The sequence below is a fragment of the Bos javanicus genome, chromosome 20 (assembly GCF_032452875.1).
Source record: "Bos javanicus breed banteng chromosome 20, ARS-OSU_banteng_1.0, whole genome shotgun sequence".
NCBI lineage: Eukaryota > Metazoa > Chordata > Mammalia > Artiodactyla > Bovidae > Bos > Bos javanicus.
The window spans coordinates 18,123,082-18,147,035 of record NC_083887.1 but is presented as its reverse complement, the minus strand read 5'-3'; the positions used below and the strand labels follow the sequence as shown (position 1 = coordinate 18,147,035).

At 38.2% G+C, this 23,954-nt stretch overlaps 1 protein-coding gene across 2 annotated transcripts in view; it reads left to right on the top strand.

The window, feature by feature from the left end:
* NDUFAF2 (NADH:ubiquinone oxidoreductase complex assembly factor 2) overlaps positions 1–23,954 on the top strand; it is a 168,747-nt gene that overhangs the window by 118,277 nt on the left and 26,516 nt on the right. The window contains exon 4 of one of the 2 annotated variants that reach the window (XM_061393461.1): positions 6,159–6,266. The exons of the other annotated variant lie outside the window; for it this stretch is intronic. Within the exon in view, the coding sequence (XP_061249445.1) occupies positions 6,159–6,266 (108 nt within the window). The remainder of the gene's footprint in view (positions 1–6,158; positions 6,267–23,954) is intronic. 2 annotated transcript variants of the gene reach the window in all.

Here is a 23,954-nt window from a genome sequence, read left to right as displayed (position 1 = left end):
TTTATAACAAGCTGGAATAATATCCTAGCTGAACTCGATCCCTACCTCACATCATACACAGATATTAATTAAAGGTGTGGATCCTAGACTAAACGTAAAAGTTAAGACTATAATGCTTCTACAAGAAAACATAGTGGAGGGCTTCCCTGGTGACTCAGTGGTAAAGAATCTGTGTGCCAGTGCAGGAGACGGGTTTGATCCCTGATCCGGGAAGATCCCACATGCCACAGAGCAGCTAAATCAGTGAGCCACAACTATTGAGCCTGTGCTGTAGAGCCCATTAACTGCAGCTGCTGAAGCCCGTGCACCCGAGGGCCCATGCCCTACAACAAGAGAAACCACAATGAGAAACGTGTGCACCACAGTGAAGAGTAGCCCCCCAACTCGCTGAAACTGGAGAAAAGCCTGCATGGCAGCAAAGACCCAGCACAGCCAGAAATAAATGAAATAAAATTATAGAAAAAGGAGAAATCAGTGGCATATCTTCACAACTTTGGGAAAGACAGGAGATAGCAAGCACCATCATAAGAAGAAACATTGATAAATTGAACCTAATCAAAATTAAAAACTAATGCTCAAATCAAAAGAGAACATGAAGAAAGGAACAGACTGGGAGAAAATAATCCCAGTACGTGTATCTGACAAAGGACTTGTATTCAGACTGTATAAAAACCACTTCAACTCAATGATAGAAGACAAAGCTAATAAAAATGGGGTGAAAATCTTGAATTGGCTTTAATAAGATTCAAGAATAGCCACTAAGCATATGGAAAGATACTGAACGTCACTCATCATCATAATGGGATGCCATCACACATCTATGAAAATGGCTAAAATTTAGAAGATTGACAGTAGCCGTAACTAGAACAACAGTAAATGTACGTATATAACCATATAGTGATTGGTAGGGAAATTATATAACCATGTTAAAAAACTGACAGTTTCTTCCTACCCTATAACTCAGCAGTTATAGGCCACCTGAAGGTGAAGGAATCCGTTTTTAGGCTCACTTCTTGGGAAGCCCTGGCCAAAAGAATCTAGTTCTTTGAAATACTATTTCAGCTTTCTGATTCATGCCCAGCCCGACTTTCTAGCTTTCCTCTCTATATTTGCTATATCTATCCTACCTTCAAAGGTACTCCTTGCTATTTCCCAAGTTGAATGTCTTCTTTTCCATCAGCTGGGCTCTTCTGCTCAAGCTTAATTTCATCTAAAATCATTGCAGCACTCTTTGCAACAGCTAGAACATGGAAGCAACCTAGAAGTCTGTCGACAGATGAATGGACAAGGAAGTTGTGATACAAATGCACAATGGAATATTACTTGACCATAAAAAGGAACACATTTGAGTCAGTTCTAATGAGGTGGATGAACCTAGAGCCTATTATACAGAGTGAAGTAAGTCAGAAAGATGAATATTGTATACTGTCACATATATATGGAATCTAGAAAGATGAATTTATTTGCAAGACAGCAGTGGAGAAACAAACATAGAGAACAGATTTATGGACACGGGGAGAAGGGAGGATAGGGTGAGATGTATGGACAGAGTAACATGGAAACTTACATTACCATATGTAAAATAGACAGCCAATGGGAATTTGCTGTTTGTCTCAGGGAACTCAAGCAGGGGCTCCATATCAACCTAGAGGGTTGGGATGGGGAGGGAGATGGGAGGGAGGTTCAAGAGGGAGAGGACATATGTACACCTATGGCTGATTCATGTTTATGTTTGACAGAAAACAACAAAATTCTGTAAAGCAAATATCCTTCAGTTAAAAAGAAATAAATTTAAAAACAAAATTTATAATCCTTTCTTCAACTTTTCCCCCAGCTTATTAACTCAGAGCTAGTCATTTCTTTCTTGATACAACTACACTGCCTTGTGTACTTATATAAGCCTTTGAGTTCAGTATTATAATTACTTATTTTATTTGTCCATCTTTCAGACTATATTATGGGCTATATGGCACAGGAATTATGTCTTATTAATTTATATATCATAAACACTTAACACAGAACCTGATTCATTATTAGATAGACTTTTATTGACAGACTTGAAAATCTCAATGCCATGTAAGTATATTACATGGTTTGTATGACAGAGTTGGACTTCCCTGGCGGCTCAGACAGTAAAGCATCTGCCTACAGTGCAGGAGACCCGGTTTCAATCCCTGGGGGGGGAAGATCCCCTGGAGAAGGAAATGACAGAGTTTGAATTTCCAGCAGCCAACTATAAAATAACCCTGAGAAACTGAATATATTTTGAAATTGAGCATTGCTTGTACTTTTTTTCATGAAAATTCACATTTTACTTCAGGTTGCCAATATCATTCAATGCCTGTTCATCAGTTCAATACAAGTTGAAGTAACATTTCACAAAAAGTAATAAGGTAGACTTTTCATAGTCTTAACTATGTCCTATTAGAAGCCATATATAGCAAGTTATTTTGAAATACTGCTTCTCCTTTCATACTGACAAGACAGTAGGAAACACAGTTTTCTGTTTGAAAAAGTGAATAAATGCATTGACAAAATATATGACTCAGCAGTAGGTTTACAGACAGTAGAAGAAAGCGGTAATATTAGAGCTTACTCACTTCCTTTTTAATACATATGCTCATTGAAGGGCTTCTCTGGTGGCTCAGCTGGGAAAAAAAAAAAAAAAAACCCCGCCTGACAATGCAGGAGACCCAAGAGACATAGATTCAATCCCTGGGTCAGAAAGATCCCCTGCAGAAGGAAATGGCAACCCACTCAAGTATTCTTGCCTGGAAAATCACATGGAGAGGGGAGCCTGGTGGGTCACAGTCCATGGGTCACAAAGAGTTGGACATGACTGAGCACACATGCCCACAAGCATGCTCCATGAAAGAGGAAGAGGAAATTCTTGATATGAGTAGAGAATGGAGCTGCATGGAGATACTGTAGTCAAAGGAGAGGCCGGAGCTGCGAGGTAGCACCTTGTTAACTTGGCCCTGTTCTCAGATCTGGGCTGAAGGCTCCAATGACTCCTTTTTTGTCCGTGTCCAAAGTGATTTGGCTCTGAAAGATACCACAGTGACTAAAACACAAGAGAGTTTGTAAGTGTTGCCAGAATTCCAGTATATTAATTTACAGTAAGAAATTAAATTGGCATAGGAAAAAGCAGTAGGATATGAGTATGATATTTGGATGAGAAAAGTTAAGTAGTAAAATTAATGTTTAATTGCATCAGGCCCAGAATCACCTGTTGTGTCCATTTCACCATAGGGATAGTCTGACCACATGAATAGCCTTATGATTTGGAATGGAAAAAAGTGGCCACATGCTTGTTAAGGTTTTTCTTCCTGTGAACAGTGTTTTTATGGATTGTCAGCATTTGTTTCTATGATTCCCTTTTTTCTTTGCTTCTCTTTTCTAATTGACCTATTATTTATTTTGCTATTACAGTAGTTATATTATGGTCAAATGTTGCTGGCCCTGCAGCTCTTCTTTTGTTTTACTCTTTTCATGTCTCTGCCCTGGCCTATCTTGCAGTTTAACTTTCAGAGAGGACTCTTCTTTCTGAATTTTTGAGCCCCATCTCACTGTTGTCTCCAAGTGACTGATATTTGTTGAGCGTGTTCTTGGTGCCTAGTTTATTAGCTCATTTTATAAGTTACAGAATTGAAGTGTTTTAGGGTTAATGTTTTGCATATATAATCCTATTTTTCTGCAGACTTGTATGGGGAGTGTATGTTCTTAGGCAAAAATAGACCCCCTGCCCTAAAGCTCACAGTATCACTGTTGGAAATATGGTGGAATTGGATAAAAAAATTGTACCAACTTCATACTCTGAGTTGTAACATTGTTCATTTAAAGTGAATGAACTAGAGATGCATGTATCAAAATGGATAAATCTCAGAAACATAGTATTGAGTAGAAAGAGCAAGTTGCAGAAGATTTCATTACCATTTATGGGCTTCCCCAGTGGCTCAGCAGATAAATAACTGCCTGCAGTGCAGGAGACACAGGAGATGCAGATTCGATCCCTGGGTTGGGAAGATCCCCTGGAGAAGGAAACAACAACCCACTCCAGTATTCTTGCCTGATAAATCCCATGGAGAGGGGAGCCTATGGGCTACAGTCCAAGAGTCAGACATGTCTGAGTGACTAAAGCAGTATCATTTATATAAAGTTTGAAAGCAGGGAAAGAAAAATGGACTTCTAAGTCAAGTTAGCCAGTTTTAAACATATGAGTTTACTTTCTCCTTTTGAGCTTAATGAAAATGAAAGTGAAGGGTTTATTTTTAAAAGCATAAATTTACAAGGTCAATGAAAAATTGAAGACACAACAGCAGTAACAGTGTTTTAGAAACTGGAAAAGCAGATGAGCAAATGTTAGCAAATTTAGCAAAACTAAGAAGCATGACTCCTAGCAAAGAAGAAAGCTTAGAAGGAACCCAGTTTAAACCACAGAATCCCAGAATGCTCAGTAATTAGCAGTGCCAGGAACCTGAAAGTGGAGTTGCGGCTGATGCTAAAAACGTAACCTGGTTGAAAATCTATTTAAGAAGCAATTAGGTATTAACCAATAAATGTAGAAGAAATAATAGAGTTGGAAAGTCACCATTTTTCAACTGTCATTGTGATAATTGATTCAAGGAAAAATCATTAGTGGATATTAAAACCATTGGATCAGATTTTTGGGGGGAATAGCATATTTACATGGTCTCAAGTATCGCCCTACAGATTACTTATTAATTACAAAGGAAAAGAAAAAGTAACTTTATAGTGGACAAATTTCACCATACCACCTTAATCAGTTAGTCAAAAGCACATCACGTATGCTTCTTTGTATAATACAGTGAGAGTAAGACATCATTCATGTAGTTTGTTTTTTTTTTTAAACTAACAACCTTAATCAATTCACAAGGAAGTAACCAGAAAAACCTCATGAAATGCCGGGCTAGTCATGTCAGTGTAATGAACGACAAAGAAAAACTAATCAACATGACAACTAAATGTGACATGTGATCCTGAATGGGGGGAAAACTTAGCTATAAAGGATAGCATTGGGTTATTTCTTTAAATTTGAACATGAACCATGTATTAAATGATAGCAATGTATCAGTTTTAAATCTCCTGAAGAAAAAGAAAAGGACACTGTTAAATTCCCTTTGTGAAAGTCTGAAAACCATACAACTTCTCTACCCAGTGGAAAACTGGAGGTTTTATTCATGGGGAAGGGAAAATAGTACAAACTGTTTTTCAGACAAATATAAAGGTAGAGGTACATTCTGAAAAAATACAGGGATTAAATGAACACATACATACTGAACATATAAAGTTGAATTACAGATAAGTATGTGGGAAATAAATAAATGTCATTATCTCCAAGAAAAACCTCGGGTAGGAAAAGGAAAAGTAATCCTAGTATACAGACAACCCACTTGTTGATAGTATTTATTCATAATACTAATATAAATATTGAATATTGATCTACAGCTATATTGAGGATATGCTCATTCACTCAGTCGTGTCCGACTCTTTGTGGTCTCATGGACTGGACTGTAACCCACCAGGGTCCTCTGTTCATGGAATTTTCCAGGCAAGAATACTGAATGGGTTGCCATTTCCATCTCCAAGGGATCTTCCCAACCCAGGGATTGAACTCGCATCTTCTATATTGGCAGGCAGATTCTTTACCACTGAGCCACCTGGGAAGCAGGATAAATCTTCATTTTCAGTAATGAGAGGTTAATATATAATGCTTAAAACTGAAAAATAAAGCAATGATAATAGAAAAATGTTATGGAGGGGTTGCGACAAAGTCTCCTTGATAGCTGTCAACACTTTTGTGGCTCCCTGGTTTAGCCTGTACCATAAATACCAGCCAGAAGAATATAAAGTAGTTGTTTCCCAGGAGAAGGAAATAATACTTTTCATAATAAGCCTTTTAGGACAACGTGGCCTTATGTAACTTTGATTTAAAGAAAGAATTTGAGAAACCACATACACAATGCTGTAGATGAGGAGTAGCAGAATTTTTTCTTCAGAGAACCAGATAAATATTTTGGCCATTGTGAGACAATCTCTGTTGCAGCTGTTTAACCCTGCCAGTTTTTCTCTGAAAGCACTCATGGACAATATGTGAACCAGTGAGTGTGACTGCCCAACACAACTTTATTTACAAGGCAAGCAGCAGCTGGATCCTAGTTTGTCAACCCCTGCTGTCGATCTGTGGATTTGAAATTGGGATACCTGTGCCCTGGGTACACAGAGACTTCCTGTGGGATATACAGGTATGGATAGCTTTAAAGCAATTAATTTCCACGTTCTCTCTTTCCATATGTAGTCCTTCCTAAAAAAGATTTGCCAGAGATCCTTCTGGTCTGCCAGTACTCCTTTCTTTCTTCTTTCATAATCATCTGTCTTTCAGAAGAAAAGCTTACTTCTTGTCCACCCTAAATCTAACTATGGTGCATTGCCTTGGAATTTAAAAATCAGGGCACCAAACAAAGAGACATTGGAGAATTTGTCCTGAGGGAAAGTCCCTTGAGAACAAAACAGAAAGCTTCAATAAAAATTATTGAAAGGGGCAACACATTATTTTATCCAGGTGACAAAGACCCCATGCCTTATAGTGTCTCTGTCTACCTAGCTATCCATTTATCTATCTTAAAATTAAAATCCCACAAGTGAGAAAGTTGTCATGGGCACACATAATAACACATTTATTTGAATTTAAAAATTAAGTTAGACTTTTTTCTGACAGATTTGGTTGATTGGATTTGACATTGGGAACTGGTTTTACCAATTAAGTTATATGGTTATATTTTCCATAAATTGAATAAACTAAACTGCAGTCCAAAGCTTTGACAAAAATGTTTAAAGCATGCATTCAGTCAACAGTAAACTGCCATTATTTAAGCGTCAAATAAGCACGGTGGTACATAGTTTTTAAAAGTCTTAGGAGATGAGCATATTAAAGTTTTAAAAACCACTGCTGTTTTGCTTATGGATCTATAAAGATGTAGTAAAAGTATAAAAACATGCATGTAGTTGTTACTGCTGGGGAAGGACAGTGTGGACAAGGGGTCACAGTATTTTCTTGGTCATATCTTCAGTTTTTATTTTCTTAAATTGGATGGTAGTCATACCTGTAGTGTTTTCTTTCTTGAGTTGGTCATATTTGTAGTGTTTTATTTCTTAAGTTGGATGGTGGGCACATGGGCATATATTATATTATTAGCTATATTTATTTATGGGCTTCCCTCGTAGCTAAGTTGGTAAAGAATCTGTCTGCAATGCAGGAGACCCAGGTTCAATCCCTGGGTCAGGAAGATCCTCTGGAGAAGGAAATGACAACCCACTCCACTATTCTTGCCTGGAGAATCCCATGGACAGAAGAGCCTGGCAGGCTGCATTCCATGGGGTCACAAGAGTCGGACATGCTTAGCGTCTAAACTACCACCACCACATTTATTTATACACGTGAAATATTTCCTTTAAAAAATATAGTGATATATTTATGATAATATATTTTAAGTGAACATGTTGGATCCCTGATAGAAAAATAAGATATTCAGAATAAACTGAAAAATTAAATGTTTGAAATTCTAAAGTACCAAAAGCACTTAAGGAGTTACATGGCAATATGTATAAGAAACAATAAAAAAAGGAAAAGAATCAATGTGGTTTAGTTTTGGGAATTCCTTTTTAAATATTTAATGCTTTTATGGTTTTACTGTTCATTCAGTTACTTATCAGGCACCTCTTATGTGCTTAATAGGTAACATAATTTCTTTGTAGACGTATGTTGTACATACCAGTTTGTCCTAGATATCTTAACTCTGTTAAATTATGTGTAAACCATTTTTAGTATCATCTTTTTTCCTCTGTGAAACCAAATTAGTCTCATTCTTTAAGGTTGCAAGGAAAAAACAGTCACATATTGCCTTCTGAAACTGGCTCTTACTGCAGGTTTACACAGAAGCTTGGTATCTTCAGTGGTATAGTCCTGTGAGTCCTTTGGTTTACAAGATTGGAAAGGATATATCCTGAGCTTCATCAACGTACCATTCTTTATTTATCTGCTAGCATTTCTGCCTCCCGAAAGGAAAAGATGTGGTTGAATGGGTTTACCGCCATCCACAATGAAAGGTCCCTGTTGGGCCAAGTGTTATGCCAGTTATTTGACCTCTTTCATACCTAACTCATTTGTGGCTGCCTTTAATCAGACCAGGAAGCAGGCTTGTCCCCAGTCAGGACTGCCTGAAGCTTAGAAGTTTATACCTGCCAGTGTAATTTTGGGGCACTTTTGTGACTCTATGGCTTGGCCTATACACTTTGACCTTACTTGATTTTTTCCCTTTGTTTTATTTAAAAATTAGTAAACAATAATATTTCCTGGAAATAATAAATTACCCCAAATCCTATGGCTGGCTGCACAGCTCTTAACTTCTAACAAGGTAATTTACCCATGTGTTCATTGGCACATATTTGTAATTTTGGTATGTTTATTGCTTTGTATCTGATGTTTTCACTTAACTGTCATAGTCTAGGAATATAAAAAAAGCACTTGAAACACAATAGCTTAACACTTAGAGATGCCTTTTCTATGTACCTTCTTTGGTATTTCTCAGTTGTGTCCAACTCTTCTTTGGTGTCACTCAGTCACGTCTGACTCTTTGTGACCCCATGGACTGTAGCCTGCCAGGCTCCTCTGTCCATAGAATTCTCCAGGCCAGAATACTGGAGTGGGTAGCCGTTCCCTTCTCCAGGGAATCTTCCCAATCCAGGAATTGAACTGGGGTCTCCTGCATTGCAGGCAGATTCTTTATTAGCTGAGCTAACAGGGTGGCCCTTTGGTATTGATCTCTACCTTTGTAAAAACTGAGAAAATGTGAAATTTGCCATGCTTCTCTAGAAAAGTGAAGTAAGGATGAAAGTGAATCATTTGTGTGTTTTGAGCTCCCCAGAGTCTATACTGTTAACCATAAGCTAGTGAACATCTCTAACTGTAGGTATTTATTTATTAATTGTGCTAGAAATTTTAGTTTATGCTATAAATCTTTGGTTTTCAAAACATTGATTTTAGATGAGTCTTACAAAAAAGTAGTATCTCAAATTTTAAGCCTCCCACCTTTCTCAGTCTGAAAGGATTGCTTCTTATATACTTTGGTACAAAGTTGAGGCCTGGCTTTAACCTTAGTTTTGGCACATATTTTCTACTATTTTGACCTTTATCTGACTTCATATAAGCTTTTTAAAAGTTGTATATAAGTAAAGTGCTATTATTCATTATTTTTGGATATACTTGTGGTCAGGTTCTTCTGAGATTCATCATAACCTACTGGGTGCATATTTAAAAGTGCAGAATTAGTTTTGAGTAGTTAACCTTCTGAGTCATGTCATCAGTCACTAAGACAAGTCCCATTTAAAACTGGGTTTACCTCCAGAGAGGAAAAAGGTTAAAGGAGTTAAAATGAGATTAGGGTTTTTGTTTGTTTGATTCACACTTTTTCTCTGTTATCTCACCAAAACAATTTCTTGTAATTTTCCTGTTATTCATTATTGTGATATTCTTTACAATCTAAATTTTAGAAGAATTAATTGCTGCTGATCACTTTTATCAAATGTAATCTGATCATTTATTTGCCCACTGAGGAGCAAAGGGTGTGGGTGCCATACTTGGCACCCTTTCTTTTAAGACTCCCTCCTAAGGAATGGGCTACAAAAACACATAGCCCTTAAAGCCAGTTGGGGTTACATCCACGAGAGACACAAGACTATAGCAAACAAAGACGTGCTTGTTAATGGACAGGAATACTCACCCCAGCTGTGCAGAGGGAGCAGGTAGAAATGCCCATTTCCCTGAAGGGGCCTACCTGCATACTTCGAAAGTTGCTGCCTATGGATCAGGCTTCAATTTAACACACTGTCTAGGGGACAGCGGCAACACTCCGTGGACATCAGATAAACCAGGAGACACCTATCTGCCTTCTCCCTCCAGACCACTCCAAGTTGCTGGTATCTCCCTGCAAAAAGCTTGTACATACATCTGGTGCCCCAGCTTTGCAGCAGCTGCCAAAATGGACAGCTGACTGAATCACCTGGCTCTGATAGCCGCTGGGGCTTGCATTCATGAGCCCCACAGGATATAGCAAACAAAGAAGCAGCTCTTAATGAGCACAGGAGCACCCACTTTTCTCTCCCCAATCCCACAGCTACCGGAAACAGGAAAAACACCCACCTGCTAGCTTCTCCCTGGAAGGAGCCTAACTACATACTTTTGAAACAGCTTAGCTGCTGCCTAAAGTCTTTGACTGTGTGGATCACAACAAACTGGAAAATTCTTAAAGAGGTGGGAATACCAAACCACCTTACCTGCCTCCTGACAAACCACCATACTCCTCCTGTATGCAGGTCAAGAAGCAAGAGTTAGAACCAGACATGGAACAGCAGAGTGGTTCAAAGTTGGGGAAGGAGTACATCGAGACTGTATATCATCACCCTGCTTATTTAATTTATTTGCAGAGTACATCATGCAAAATACTGGGCTGGATGAAGCACAAGCTGGAATCAAGATTGCCAGGATAAATATTAATAACCTCAGATATGCAGATGATACCACCCTTACGACAGAAAGCAAAGAGGAACTAAAGAGCCTCTTGGTGAAGGTGAAAGAGAAGAGTGAAAAGGAGAGTGAGACTGGCTTAAAACTCAACATTCAAAAGACTAAGATCATGGCATCTGGTCCCATCATTTCATGGCAAAGAGTCACTATCTGCAGTGATTTTGGAGCCCAAGAAAATAAAGTCTGCAAGGAGATCAAACCAGTCAATCCTAAAGTACATCAACCCTGAATATTGACTGGAATGAATGATACTGAAGTTCCAATACTTTGGCCACCTGATGTGAAGAGCTGACTCATTAGAAAAGACCCTGATGCTGGGAAAGATTGAAGACAGGAGGAGAAGGAAACAGCAGAGGATAAGATGGTTGGATGGCATCACTGCCTTAGTGGACATGAGTTTGAGCAAGCTCTGGGAGATGGTGAAGGACAGGGAAGCCTGACATGCTGCAGTCCATGGGGTCACAAAGAGTCGGACATGACTGAGAAACTGAACAACAGCTGCTGCCTGATTCAGCTTCCAATCATCCAGCATCTGGGTGTTCAATACAGTTATCCCTTTGAGACATTGATAGGTCTTGACACACCCTATTGAGAGCCACTACAATTAAAGAAGGTGGCTTAGACAGTCACAAAGCTTTGAGAGACAGCCAGGAGCTCAGGCTGTGCTGATTAATGAGGTTCAGCCTCTACATGAGACCACTGTGTTAAAGACTGGGAGAGGTGGCTGTTTTATTTAATAAGTAAACACCAACACAGAGATTCAAGGAAAATGAAGAAACAGAGGAATGTTCCAAACAAAAGAACAACTAGTAATCAGAAACAAATCTTAATGAATTGAGGTAAGTGATTTACCTGATAGAGAATTCAAAATAACGGTCATAAAGATGCTCACCAAAGTCAGAAGAACAATGTATGAACAGAATGAGAATTCCAAGAAGAGACAGTAAATGTAAACAGAAATAAATCATAGAGCTGAAGAATATAGTAATTGAACTGAAAAATTCAACATAAGCATTTAACAGCAGACCAGATAACATGGAGAAAGGATCAGTAAACTTGAAGACAGGGCAGTGTAATTCTTCCAGAGGAGCAAAAAGAAAAGAGAATGAAATAGAGTGAAGAGAATTTAAAGAACTTGTGGGACACCATAATGAAGACCAATATACACACATTATCGGGATCCCAGAAAGAAAAGAAAGGGGGAGAAACATTATTTAAAGAAGTAATGGCTGACCTGATGTGAAGAACTGACTCATTTGAAAAGACCCTGATGCTGGGAAAGATTGAAGGCGGGAGGAGAAGGGGACAATGGAAGATGAGACGGTTGGATGGCATCACCGATTCAATGGACATGCGTTTGAGTAAGCTCTGGGAGTTGGTGATGGGCAGGGAAGCCTGCTGTGCTGCAGTCCATGGGATCACGAAGATTTGGACACAACTGAGCGACTGAACTGAACAGAACAGAAAATGGCACTAGTGGTAAAGAACCTACCTGTCAATGCAGGGGATACAAGGGACACAGGTTTGATCCGTGGGTTGGGAAAGTCCCCTGGAGGAGGGAATAGCAACTCCAGTATTCTTGCCTGGAGAATCCCATGGACAGAGCAGCCTGGCAGGCTACAGTCTGTAGGGTTGCAAAGAGTTGGACGTGACTGAAGCGACTTAGCAGCAGCAGCAGCAGCAGCACCCAACTCTCTACTCTGAGTTTTCCTAAACTGAAGTCTTACGGAATTTTCAGGGAAAGTTGAGAAGTTTGGATGGTACCCCCCACCCCTGGGGAATTATGGCTCAAAAGATAGCCCTTTTTTTTTTTTTCTTAAAATATATTTCTTAATTTTAAGAAAAGTATTTCTTAATTATCTTTATTTTGGCTGTGCTGAGTCTTTGTTGCAGCACATGGACTTAGCTGTGCAGGCTTAGTTGTGGTATGTGGGATCTTAATTCCCAGACCAGAAATCTAATCCCAGACCACCTGCATTGGAAGTGCAGAGTCTTAACTGTTGGACCAACAGGGAAGTCCCCAAGATAGCCTTCTTACCTCCAAAGGCTTTAAGTGATTTGTTTCTTGTTATCACTTTCTTCCAAACATACTCATACATCATAGGTTATTGGCCATGGACACTATATATCTTTTGATCTATTAAATTTTTTATCGTTAAGTTTGCTGTATCAGTGTCTCTAAAAGACAGTTTTTATTTGCATTTCTCTAATTCCTAGTTCCAAAGTATAGAAGGGACTTTGACTCTTTTAGGTAATGATTGTGACTGTTAGTTAAGGGAAAGTACAAGAAGATGCATTGGAACGTCTCACATCAGAGCCAGATACTGAATGATCTACAGTGATAACTAAAAGAGATAGCTCAAGTGATCAGATATCCCCAGATGAATGCATAATTTATGTTAAATCAGTTAAGGAGAGAATTTTAGCTTTTACCTTTTTGTTGGTTGCTGCATAGACTGTTTAATAAATGTAAATGCAGTGGAATAATGGGGGAAAAGGAAAAAAAAAAAAAACAAGGTGCATGCAGCCTAAATGATAATTGGTTAACCAAAACCTCAAATTGAAAATTACTTATTTGTACTTCAGGGGCAATAACAATGCCTGTCAGGGAAGTGGTGAAAAGTCCTTCCTATTAGACAGTACCAACAAAGAAAGCTCCTTTTGCCAGTATCTGAACATATGGCAAAGCAATGTTTTTCCAGACTTCTTTGTGCTAGCAGGGACTGGCCTCCTAGTCACTTGGCCCTTTGTTTGTGTAGCCGAGATAATGAATATTCCACATAAATAATTATAACTATCTCCTCACTGAAGAAACATAACCTTGGAATTCAAAGCTGCATTCTTGGATAAATCATCAATTTTGGAAAGAAGTAGAATTAAATTTTGTCTGTTTTTTGCAAATAAATGGCTGGTACAAAATTAATAAATTTTCTAGAGGTTTGCCTTTCGCAAAAATGTATTTGTTTAGGTTGAAGTACGTTATGTTGAAATACTGTGTTTTTCTTTTTAAAATATATTTCCTTTGTACTGTTTTTTCTCGGAAATATTGTTTGCTTAAAATTCTGCATGTTGTTATTTTCCTTTTTAAAACACAAGAACTCAAACCCTTTAGAAGGTGTTAGCTAAAAATGCCACCAATTCAGATTTTTAATTTCATTTGTAAACTCACAGTATTTTACTTGTAAGTACGGTGAATTTCTTCAATAATAAGTACATAAAAATCAAAGTTATTTAAAAAAAAAAGAAGTAATGGCTGCAAACTTCCCTAACCTGGCAAAAGAAACAAATCCAGATCCAGGAAGCCCAGAGAGTTCCAAATAAAAGGAATCCAAAGAGACTCACACCAGGACACATAATTAAATTGTCAAAAGTTAAAGACAAGGAGAGGACTGTAAAAACAGCAAGGGAAGAGCAACTTGTTACACACAAGGGAACCCGCATAGACTATGAACAATTTGTAGACTGGAAGGGAGTCTCATGGTGTATTCAAAGTGCTATAAGAAAAATACTGCCAAGAACTCTCTACCCAGCAAAGTTGTCCTTCAGAACTGAAGGAGAGAAAATGGGTTTTCCAGACAAACAAAAGCTGAAGGAGTTTATCACCACTCTACAGGCTATAAAAGAAATGTTAAAGGAATTTCTTTAAGCTGAAATGAATGGATATTAATTAGTAAAAGGAAAACATGAAAATATAAAAACACTGGTAAAATAAATACATGGATAAAATCAGAATAATGTTGTAATAGTGGTAGGTAAATCACTTAGAACCCTAGTGTGAAGATTAAAAGGCAAAAATATTAAAAGTGACAACTACAATAATTTGTTAATGGATATACAATGTAAAAATGTAAATTTTAATATCAGAAACAAAAATGTTGAGGGAGAATGTAAAAATGTGGAGCTTTGTACGTATATGAAGTTATTGTCAGCTTAAAACTGATATAAATATACGATGTTTTATGTAAACATAAAATGCAAAATGTTTTATGGTGATCACAGAGCAAAAACCTATGACAGATATACAAAAGACAAAGGGAAGGGAATCAAATCATCAGTTCAGTTCAGTTGCTCAGTCATGTCCGACTCTTTGAGACCCCATGAATCACAGCATACCAGCCTCTGTGTCCATCACCAACTCCCGGAGTTCACTCAAACTCACGTCCATCAAGTCAGTGATGCCATCCAGCCATCTCATCCTCTGTCATCCCCTTCTCCTCCTGGCCCCAATCCCTCCCAGCATCAGAGTCTTTCCCAATGAGTCAACTCTTCACATGAGGTGGCCAAAGTACTGGAGTTTCAGCTTTAGCATCATTCCTTCCAAAGAAATCCCAGAGCTGATCTCCTTCAGAATGGACTGGTTGGATCTCTTTGGAGTCCAAGGGACTCTCAAGAGTCTTCTCCAACACCACAGTTCAAAAGCATCAATTCTTTGGCACTCAGCTTTCTTCACAGTCCAACTCTCACATCCATACATGACCACTGGAAAAACCATAGCCTTTACTAAACGGACCTTTGTGGCAAAGTAATGTCTCTGCTTTTGAATATGCTATCTAGGTTGGTCATAACTTTCCTTCCAAGGAGTAAGCATCTTTTAATTTCATGGCTGCAGTCACCATCTGCAGTGATTTTGGAGCCCCCAAAAATAAAGTCTGACACTGTTTCCACTGTTTCCCCATCTATTTCCCATGAAGTGATGGGACCAGATGCCATGATCTTCATTTTCTGAATGTTGAGCTTTAAGCCAACTTTTTCCCTCTCCTCTTTCACTTTCATCAAGAGGCTTTTTAGTTCCTCTTCACCTTCTGCCATAAGGTGGTGTCATCTGCATATCTGAGGTTATTGATATTTCTGCTAGCAATCTTGAGTCCAGCTTGTGCTTCTTCCAGCCCAGCGTTTCTCATGATGTATTCTGCACATAAGTTAAATAAGCAGGGTGACAATATACAGCCTTGACGTACTCCTTTTCCTATTTGGAACCAGTCTGTTGTTCCATGTCCAGTTCGAACTGTTGCTTCCTGACCCGCATATAGGTTTCTCAAGAGGCAGGTCAGGTGGTCTGGTATTCCCATCTCTTTCAGAATTTTCCACAGTTTATTGTGATCCACACAGTCAAAAGGCTTTGGCATAGTCAATAAAGCAGAAATAGATGTTCTTCTGGAACTCTCTTGCTTTTTCGATGATCCAGTGGATGTTGGCAATTTGATCTCTGGTTCCTCTGCCTTTTCTAAAACCAGCTTGAACATCTGGAACTTCATGGTTCACGTACTGCTGAAGCCTGGCTTGGAGAATTTTGAGCATTAGTTTACTAGCGTGTGAGATGAGTGCAATTGTGTGGTAGTTTGAGCATTCTTTGGCATTGCCTTTCTTTGGGATTGGAATGAAAACGGACCTTTTCCAGTCCTGTGGCCACTGCTGAGTTTTCCAAATTTGCTCACATATTGAGTGCAGCACTTTCACAGCATCATCTTTCAGGATTTGAAATAGCTCAACTGGAATCCCATCACCTCCACTAGCTTTGTTCGTAGTGATGCTTTCTAAGGCCCACTTGACTTCACATTCCAGGATGTCTGGCTCTAGGTCAGTGATCACATCATCGTGATTATCTGGGTCGTGAAGATCTTTTTTGTACAGTTCTTCTGTGTATTCTTGCCACCTCTTCTTAATATCTTCTGCTTCTGTTAGGTCCATACCATTTCTGTCCATTATCGAGCCCGTCTTTGCATGAAATGTTCCCTTGGTATCTCTAGTATTCTTGAAGAGATCTCTAGTCTTTCCCATTCTGTTGTTTTCCTCTATTTCTTTGCATTGATCGCTGAGGAAGGCTTTCTTATCTCTCCTTGCTATTCTTTGGAACTCTGCATTCAGATGCTTCTATCTTTCCTTTTCTCCTTTGCTTTTTGCTTCTCTTCTTTTCACAGCTATTTGTAATGCCTCCCCCAGACAGCCATTTTTCTGTTTTGCATTTCTTTTCCATGGGGATGGTCTTGATCCCTGTCTCCTGTACAATGTCACGAACCTCTGTCCATAGTTCATCAGGCACTCTATCAGATCTAGTCCCTTAAATCTATTTCTCACTTCCACTGTATAATCATAAGGGATTTGATTTAGGTCATACATGAATGGTCTAGTGGTTTTCCATACTTTCTTCAATTTCAGTCTGAATTTGGCAATAAGGAGTTCATGATCTGAGCCACAGTCGGCTCCTGGTCTTGTTTTTGTTGACTGTATAGAGCTTCTCCATCTTTGGCTGCAAAGAATATAATCAGTCTGATTTCGGTGTTGACCATCTGGTGATGTCCATATGTAGAATCTTCTCTTGTGTTGTTGAAAGAGGGTGTTTGCTATGACCAGTGCATTCTCTTGGCAAAACTCCATTAGCCTTCGCCCTGCTTCATTGCATATTCCAAGGCCAAATTTGCCTGTTACTCCAGGTGTTTCTTGACTTCCTACTTTTGCATTCCAGTCCCCTATAATGAAAAGGACATCTTTTTTGGGTGTTAGTTCTAAAAGGTCTTGTAGGTCTTCATAGAACCGTTCAACTTCAGTTTCTTCAGCGTTCCTGGTTGGGGCATAGACTTGGATTACTGTGATATTGAATGGTTTGCCTTGGAAACGAACAGAGATCATTCTGTCGTTTTTGAGATTGCATCCAAGTACTGTATTTCGGACTCTTGTTGACCATGATGGCTACTCCGTTTCTTCTAAGGGATTCCTGCCCTTAGAAAAAAAGCAAAGCATAGCACTACAGAAAAATCATCAAGTTACAAAGGAGGCTAGCAAGAGAAAAAGAAATTACTAGACAACCTGAAAACAATGAACAAAATAGTAATAGTAAGTTCATAATTATCAATAATTACTTAAAATGTAAACAGACTAAATTCTCCAGTCAAAAGACGTATGGTGGCTACTCTATGGTGGCTACTCTATGGTATGAATTACCATATGACCCAGAAATCCCACTTTTGGGTATATATTCAAAGGAGATGAAAACCTTATCTCAAAGGATATTTGTAATTGCCTCATCTTTGCAGCGTTATTCATGAGAGCCACTTAGGAAACAAGCTAAATGTCCATCTGTGGGTGAGCGGATCAAGAAAATGTGGTCTGTATGCACAATGGAATATGTTTCAGCCACGAGAAAGAAGGAAACATTGTCATTTACAGCAAAACATATGAAACTGCAGGATATTATGCTAAGTGAAAAAAGCTAGACAAAGAAAGACAAATATAACTTACAGGTGAAGTCTTTTTTTTTAAGCCAAACTTATAGAAACAAAGAATAGAATGTTTTGCCAGGGGCTGGGAGGTATGGAAAATTGAAAGAAATTGGTAAAAAAAAAAAAACAAAATTCCAACTTGCAACTATAAGATGAATAAGCTGTAAGGATCTAATGTATAACATGGTGACTATAGTTGATAGCACTGTATTGTACAATTAAACTGCTAACAAAGTAAAACTTAAGTGTTCTCACAAAAAGAAAAATGTTAAATATTTGAGGTGGTGGATGTGTTCGTTAACACAGTTAAGGGTCCTCTCACAATATTTATGCATGTCAAGTCATGTTGCATACTTTAAATATGTTACAGTTTTATTTGTTAGTTATACCTTAATAAAGCTGGGAAAATTTTAACTTAAATGCAAACAATCTAAATAACTAACAACAGAAAACCAATTGAATGGTTAGAAAGCTTGTTGCTAGTTTATATTAACTATGAGTTTATATATTCAAATTTAGAAATGAATGGTTTTGTTTGTGATAGGCCAATTTTTCTATTTTTGATCTTAAATAACCTTAAAGCCTGGCTACAATGATAATAAATAACCAACACATTAGAAAATATTATTTCAAATCAGTGCATTTTCTACAAAATTGTGTATCCAGTCATTATCATTAGCTTAGAAACTTGATTATACTAAAAGCCAAAATACAGTAGTACTAAAAGAAAGGTCCATTTCTGATGGAAGATGCTGAAATGCTATTTACTTATATGCCACAAGTTTAGGTACTTGCTTTTAATTTAATTGACTTTTATTAAAAATGTTTTCCTTTTATTTGTACTTAAATACTTTTATTGGGTTAAAACTGCTTTTTATCTTTAATGTATGAAATTCTTGACATGTAGTAATAAGGTTGAAATGTTTTCTGAATTGCATAGTTGGTGAAATGTTAAAGAGGAAAGTAAAGTTTTTTTCCCTGTCCTCTTTCAAACTATTTCTGGCTTTTCGATAATTATTTGTTGTGACAGTTTCTCTTCTTCTGACAGGGAAAAGGTATAATTTAGTGAGGACTAATAAGCATTAGGGGTTCAGTAATCGTCTCCCCCACAAAGTCAGACTAATTGTGTTATCTGTGGTCACCAAATTACATGACAGTTTATCATAAAAACATTTCATTTCATATGTGTTTGTTGAAATACCATCACTAACAAGATTTTCTATTGAATGGTTCCCAAATTTTTATCACTTGATGTGTATTTTTGCCAAGAAATTTACATTGCCTAGTAATTTCAATGCAATAATTATAAAAAGCCAAAGCATATTATCATACTAGAGTAATACTTGTTGACAATATTCATTTGCATATTGGAAAAATATTTGCATCTAGTAAGTCCAATGATATATTCAGTGAAGATTAATATATTACATTGTCACCCAACAAAATGTCACAATTGCCTCTCAGTTTAAGAAACAAAAGTAAATGATAACATAGACTGTAAACACTATTAACCTATACTATGAAAATAGAACTCAGCTTTTGTTCAACTTATATTTGTATTAAGCTTTTGAATCCTAATCTACAGATATTCTTTAAAAATTTCTAGATAGGAACTTTACTAATGCCTGCCACAATTAAAAGATATTTTAGTCTAAAAGGAAAGAAACATTCTTCAGAATATTTATAAAAATCCATCTAACCTGAGTATCACGGAATTTTTTCTTGCCAGAATGAAAAGGGTCCAGCCCTCATATCTTTGAAGTGAACTCTTTTATCTAGCAAGTGGCAAAACATCCTATGCTAACCTTCAGTCTCTATCCTTATTAACCAACTCTGCTCAAAGAATTGACTCTCACTGTTGCTGGCTTGTGCCTAAATATATGAAGAAACCAGGTTACCAGTTCCTAAGTTTTGGAGTGTTCTAGCATTGCAGCACTTATTTTTTAACCTAAATTTGTAGTGCAGTATGTGCTCATTTTTGAAAGTGAAATCTAGTGATAGATTTTGGAACCATCAAAAATTCTTCAGATATAGAATGTGGATGCACTCTTGACTGTCACAGAAACAATATTGCAAGGTTCTGAATGAGAAGAATTTCCTCAAAGATCACGTATAACTTGTCTGACTCAGTTGCCACAGTATTCCGGTGTCATGGAACTCACACTCTAGCGGGAAAAACAGACATGCAACTACCAAAATTGGTCATTACAAACTGTAAAAAGAGCTCTGAGGAGAAAAGCAAAATAAGACAGAATAACAGGGACAGCTTTCTTTAAATGAGTGTTTGCGGAAGCTATTCTGTGACAGTTCTGTTTAGGCTGAGACTTGAAGAATAAAAAGGAACAAGCAAGAAAAGAGTGAGTGGCATGACAACTAAGCCAGATACTATAAAGAAGAGTTGACAAATTTGACAGCATAAGAAATTTTTACTTTTTCACTAAAATATCCTAGACAAGGTTGGAGGCAAAACAAAGATGAGGTGGGGGTGGTTTTTAAATCCAAAACAGACAAGGACTTTTTGTATTGATCAAGTTGTGGGAAAACATGTATTCTCATTCGCAGTAGGTACAGGTAGGTGTAAGTTAATGCTGACTCTTTAGAAATCAGTTTTCCAAATAAAGTTGGCCCTCCGTATCCATGGGTTCCACATCCATGGATTCAGCCAACCATGGATTACATTTGCTGTTGGCTGAATTCACAGATGCCAAACACTCGCATATGGAGGCCAATTGTAAGAGATGAGCATCAGAAATTTTGGTGTCTGCAAGGGTTCTAGAACCAATCTCCCTGGGATATCAAGGGACATCTCTATATGGGAACCTGTTTCTTTGGCTATGCTGTGTTTTCATTGCTGTGTGGGCTTTTCTCTAGTTGCCACCAGCGGTGACCACTCTTCCTTGTGGTGTGGGGGCTTCTCATTGTGGTAGCTTCTTTCATTAAGGCCCTATGACCATACAGACCTAGGCCTTGGGGGCGTTAGTGGTTGCAGCACACAGGCTCCATAGTTGCTGCTCAGAGTGCAGGCTCAGTAATTGTGGTGCACACGCTTAGGTGCTCCAAGGCATGTGGGATCTTCCCAGACAAGGCATTGAACCCATGTCCCCTGCACTGGCACGTGGACTTTCATCCACTGCGAAGTCCTATGGGAACCTTCTGATGTCGTGGTTTTGGTTGTGAGAAGGTATCCTAAGGAATGATTGGCAAGTGTGTAATATTTTATACAAGAATGTTGTTTGTATATTGTAAAATATGAAGCATCCTGAACAAAGCTAGTGGAAGTGATGGAATTGCAGTTGAGCTATTTCAAATCCTGAAAGGTGATGCTGTGAAAGTGCTGCACTCAATATGCCAGCAAATTTGGAAAATTCAGCAGTGGCCACAGGACTGGGAAAGGTCCGTTTTCATTCCAATCCCAAAGAAAGGCAATGCCAAAGAATGCTCAAACTACCACACAATTGCCCTCATCTCACACGCTAGTAAACTAATGCTCAAAATTCTCCAAGCCAGGCTTCAGCAGTACATGAACCATGAACTTCCAGATGTTCAAGCTGGTTTTAGAAAAGGTAGAGGAACCAGAGATCAAATTGCCAACATCCACTGGATCATTGAAAAAGCAAGAGAGTTCCAGAAGAACATCTATTTCTGCTTTGTTGACTATGCCAAAGCCTTTGACTGTGTGGATCACAATAAACTGTGGAAAATTCTGAAAGAGATGGGAATACCAGACCACCTGACCTGCCTCTTGAGAAACCTATATGCGGGTCAGGAAGCAACAGTTCGAACTGGACATGGAACAACAGACTGGTTCCAAATAGGAAAAGGAGTACGTCAAGGCTGTATATTGTCACCCTGCTTATTTAACTTATATGCAGAGTACATCATGAGAAACACTGGGCTTGAGGAAGCACAAGCTAGAATCAAGATTGCCGGGAGAAATATCAATAACCTCAGATATGCAGATGACACCACCTTATGGCAGAAGGTGAAGAGGAACTAAAAAGCCTCTTGATGAAAGTGAAAGAGGAGAGGGAAAAAGTTGGCTTAAAGCTCAACATTCAGAAAATGAAGATCATGGCATCTGGTCCCATCACTTCATGGGAAATAGATGGGGAAACAGTGGAAACAGTGTCAGACTTTATTTTTGGGGGCTCCAAAATCACTGCAGATTGTGATTGCAGCCAGGAAATTTCCTTGGAAGGAAAGTTATGACCAACCTAGATAGCATATTCAAAAGCAGAGACATTACTTTGCCAACAAAGGTCCGTCTAGTCAAGGCTATGGTTTTTCCAATGGTCATGTATGGATGTGAGAGTTGGACTGTGAAGAAAGCTGAGCGCCGAAGAATTGATGCTTTTGAACTGTGGTGTTGGAGAAGACTCTTCAAAGTCCCTTGGACTGCAAGGAGATCCAACCAGTCCATCCTAAAGGAGATCAGTCCTGGGTGTTCATTGGAAGGACTGATGCTAAAGCTGAAACTGCAATACTTTGGCCACCTGATGCAAAGAGTTGACTCATTGGAAAAGACTCTGATGCTGGGAAGGTTTGGGGGCAGGAGGAGAAAGGGACGACAGAGGATGAGATGGCTGGATGGCATCTCGATGGACATGAGTTTGAGTGAACTCTGGGAGTTGGTGATGGACAGGGAGGCCTGGCGTGCTGCAATTCATGGGGTTGCAAAGAATCGGACATGACTGAGCAACTGAACTGAACTGAACTGAAACATCAATCTCTAGGGGATTAAGTAAATAAATTATGTTACTTCTGTGCCATGGAATACTAGCTACTATGCAGTTATTAGGCCCTCCCAGGTGGTTCATTGGTAAAGAATCTGCCTGCCAAAACAGGAGATGCAAGAGACATGTGTTTGATCCCTGAGTCGGGAAGATACCCTGGAGTAGGAAATGGCAACCCACTCCAGTATTCTAACTGGAAAATCACATGGACAGTGGAGCCTGGTGGGCTACAGTCCATGGGGTCACAAAGAGTCGGACATGACTCAGTGAGCACAGATACACATGCAGCTTTTAAGAAGGATAATATACACAGTGAAGGATAATATTCACAGTGAATATACATCAACAAAAGGAAAAAGCAACCCAGTGAGTGAGAGAAGATACTTGCAAATGATTTGTGTCATAAAGGGTTAATTTTTAAATATATAAAGAACTCATGCCACTTAATATTTATAAAAAGAAAACAGGTTAAATAATGAGTTTAGTAGCTAAGTCACGTCTGACTCTTTTGTGACCCTAAGGACTGTAGCCTGCCAGACTCCTCTGTCCGTGGGCTTTTCCAGGCAAGAATACTGGCATGTGTTGCCATTTCCTTCTCCAGGATCTTCCCAACCCAGGGATGGAGAGAGAGATATATATATTTTTTAAATATTATATTATATTATATTATTATAATTGTATATATTATGTATATAATATATATAACATAATATATAGAATATATAATTAATTACTGTTAATTATATATTATATATATTATACTATTTATTATAGTAGATATTATATATAATATATTACAATATAATTATATATTTATACTGTAATATATAATATTTGTATATAATATATATATTGTAAAATGTGTATATATTGTAGAGGAAAGTCTATAATTATATACTCCAGACTTTTCAACAGTGAATATGAAATTATAAGAGATTTACCTTTTGACTTCATGAATTTTTGTTGAAATTTCAGTATTTGTTCAAAGTGTGTTTGTTTTGTAGGGGAAAAAAGTGATTTTGAGTGAGAAAAAACATTCAAAAGGAGCTTAAAATGTTGTTTACTCCTTTGCTAGTTTACTATTTCAAATTTCCTTTTTCTTAGTAAACCCAAAGGGCAGGCTGATTAAATGAGAAGGATATGGCAATAGCAGGCAGTCGCCACTTAGCTTATATTCACTGTGTTTTTCATTGGTTTATCATTTCTCTCCTTTTACTAGAATTTAAGCTCCGTGAGAGCAGGAACTGCCTCTTGTCCCCTGCCATATCTCCTGGATCTAGAACAGTGCCCAGCTCAAAGTAGGAGCTCAATCGTACCAAATGAGAATATATTAATAAGTGAAAGTGAAAGAGAAGTTTCAGCTGAGATCATCTTGGTGGATGTCTGAGGAAGCCCCTTCTT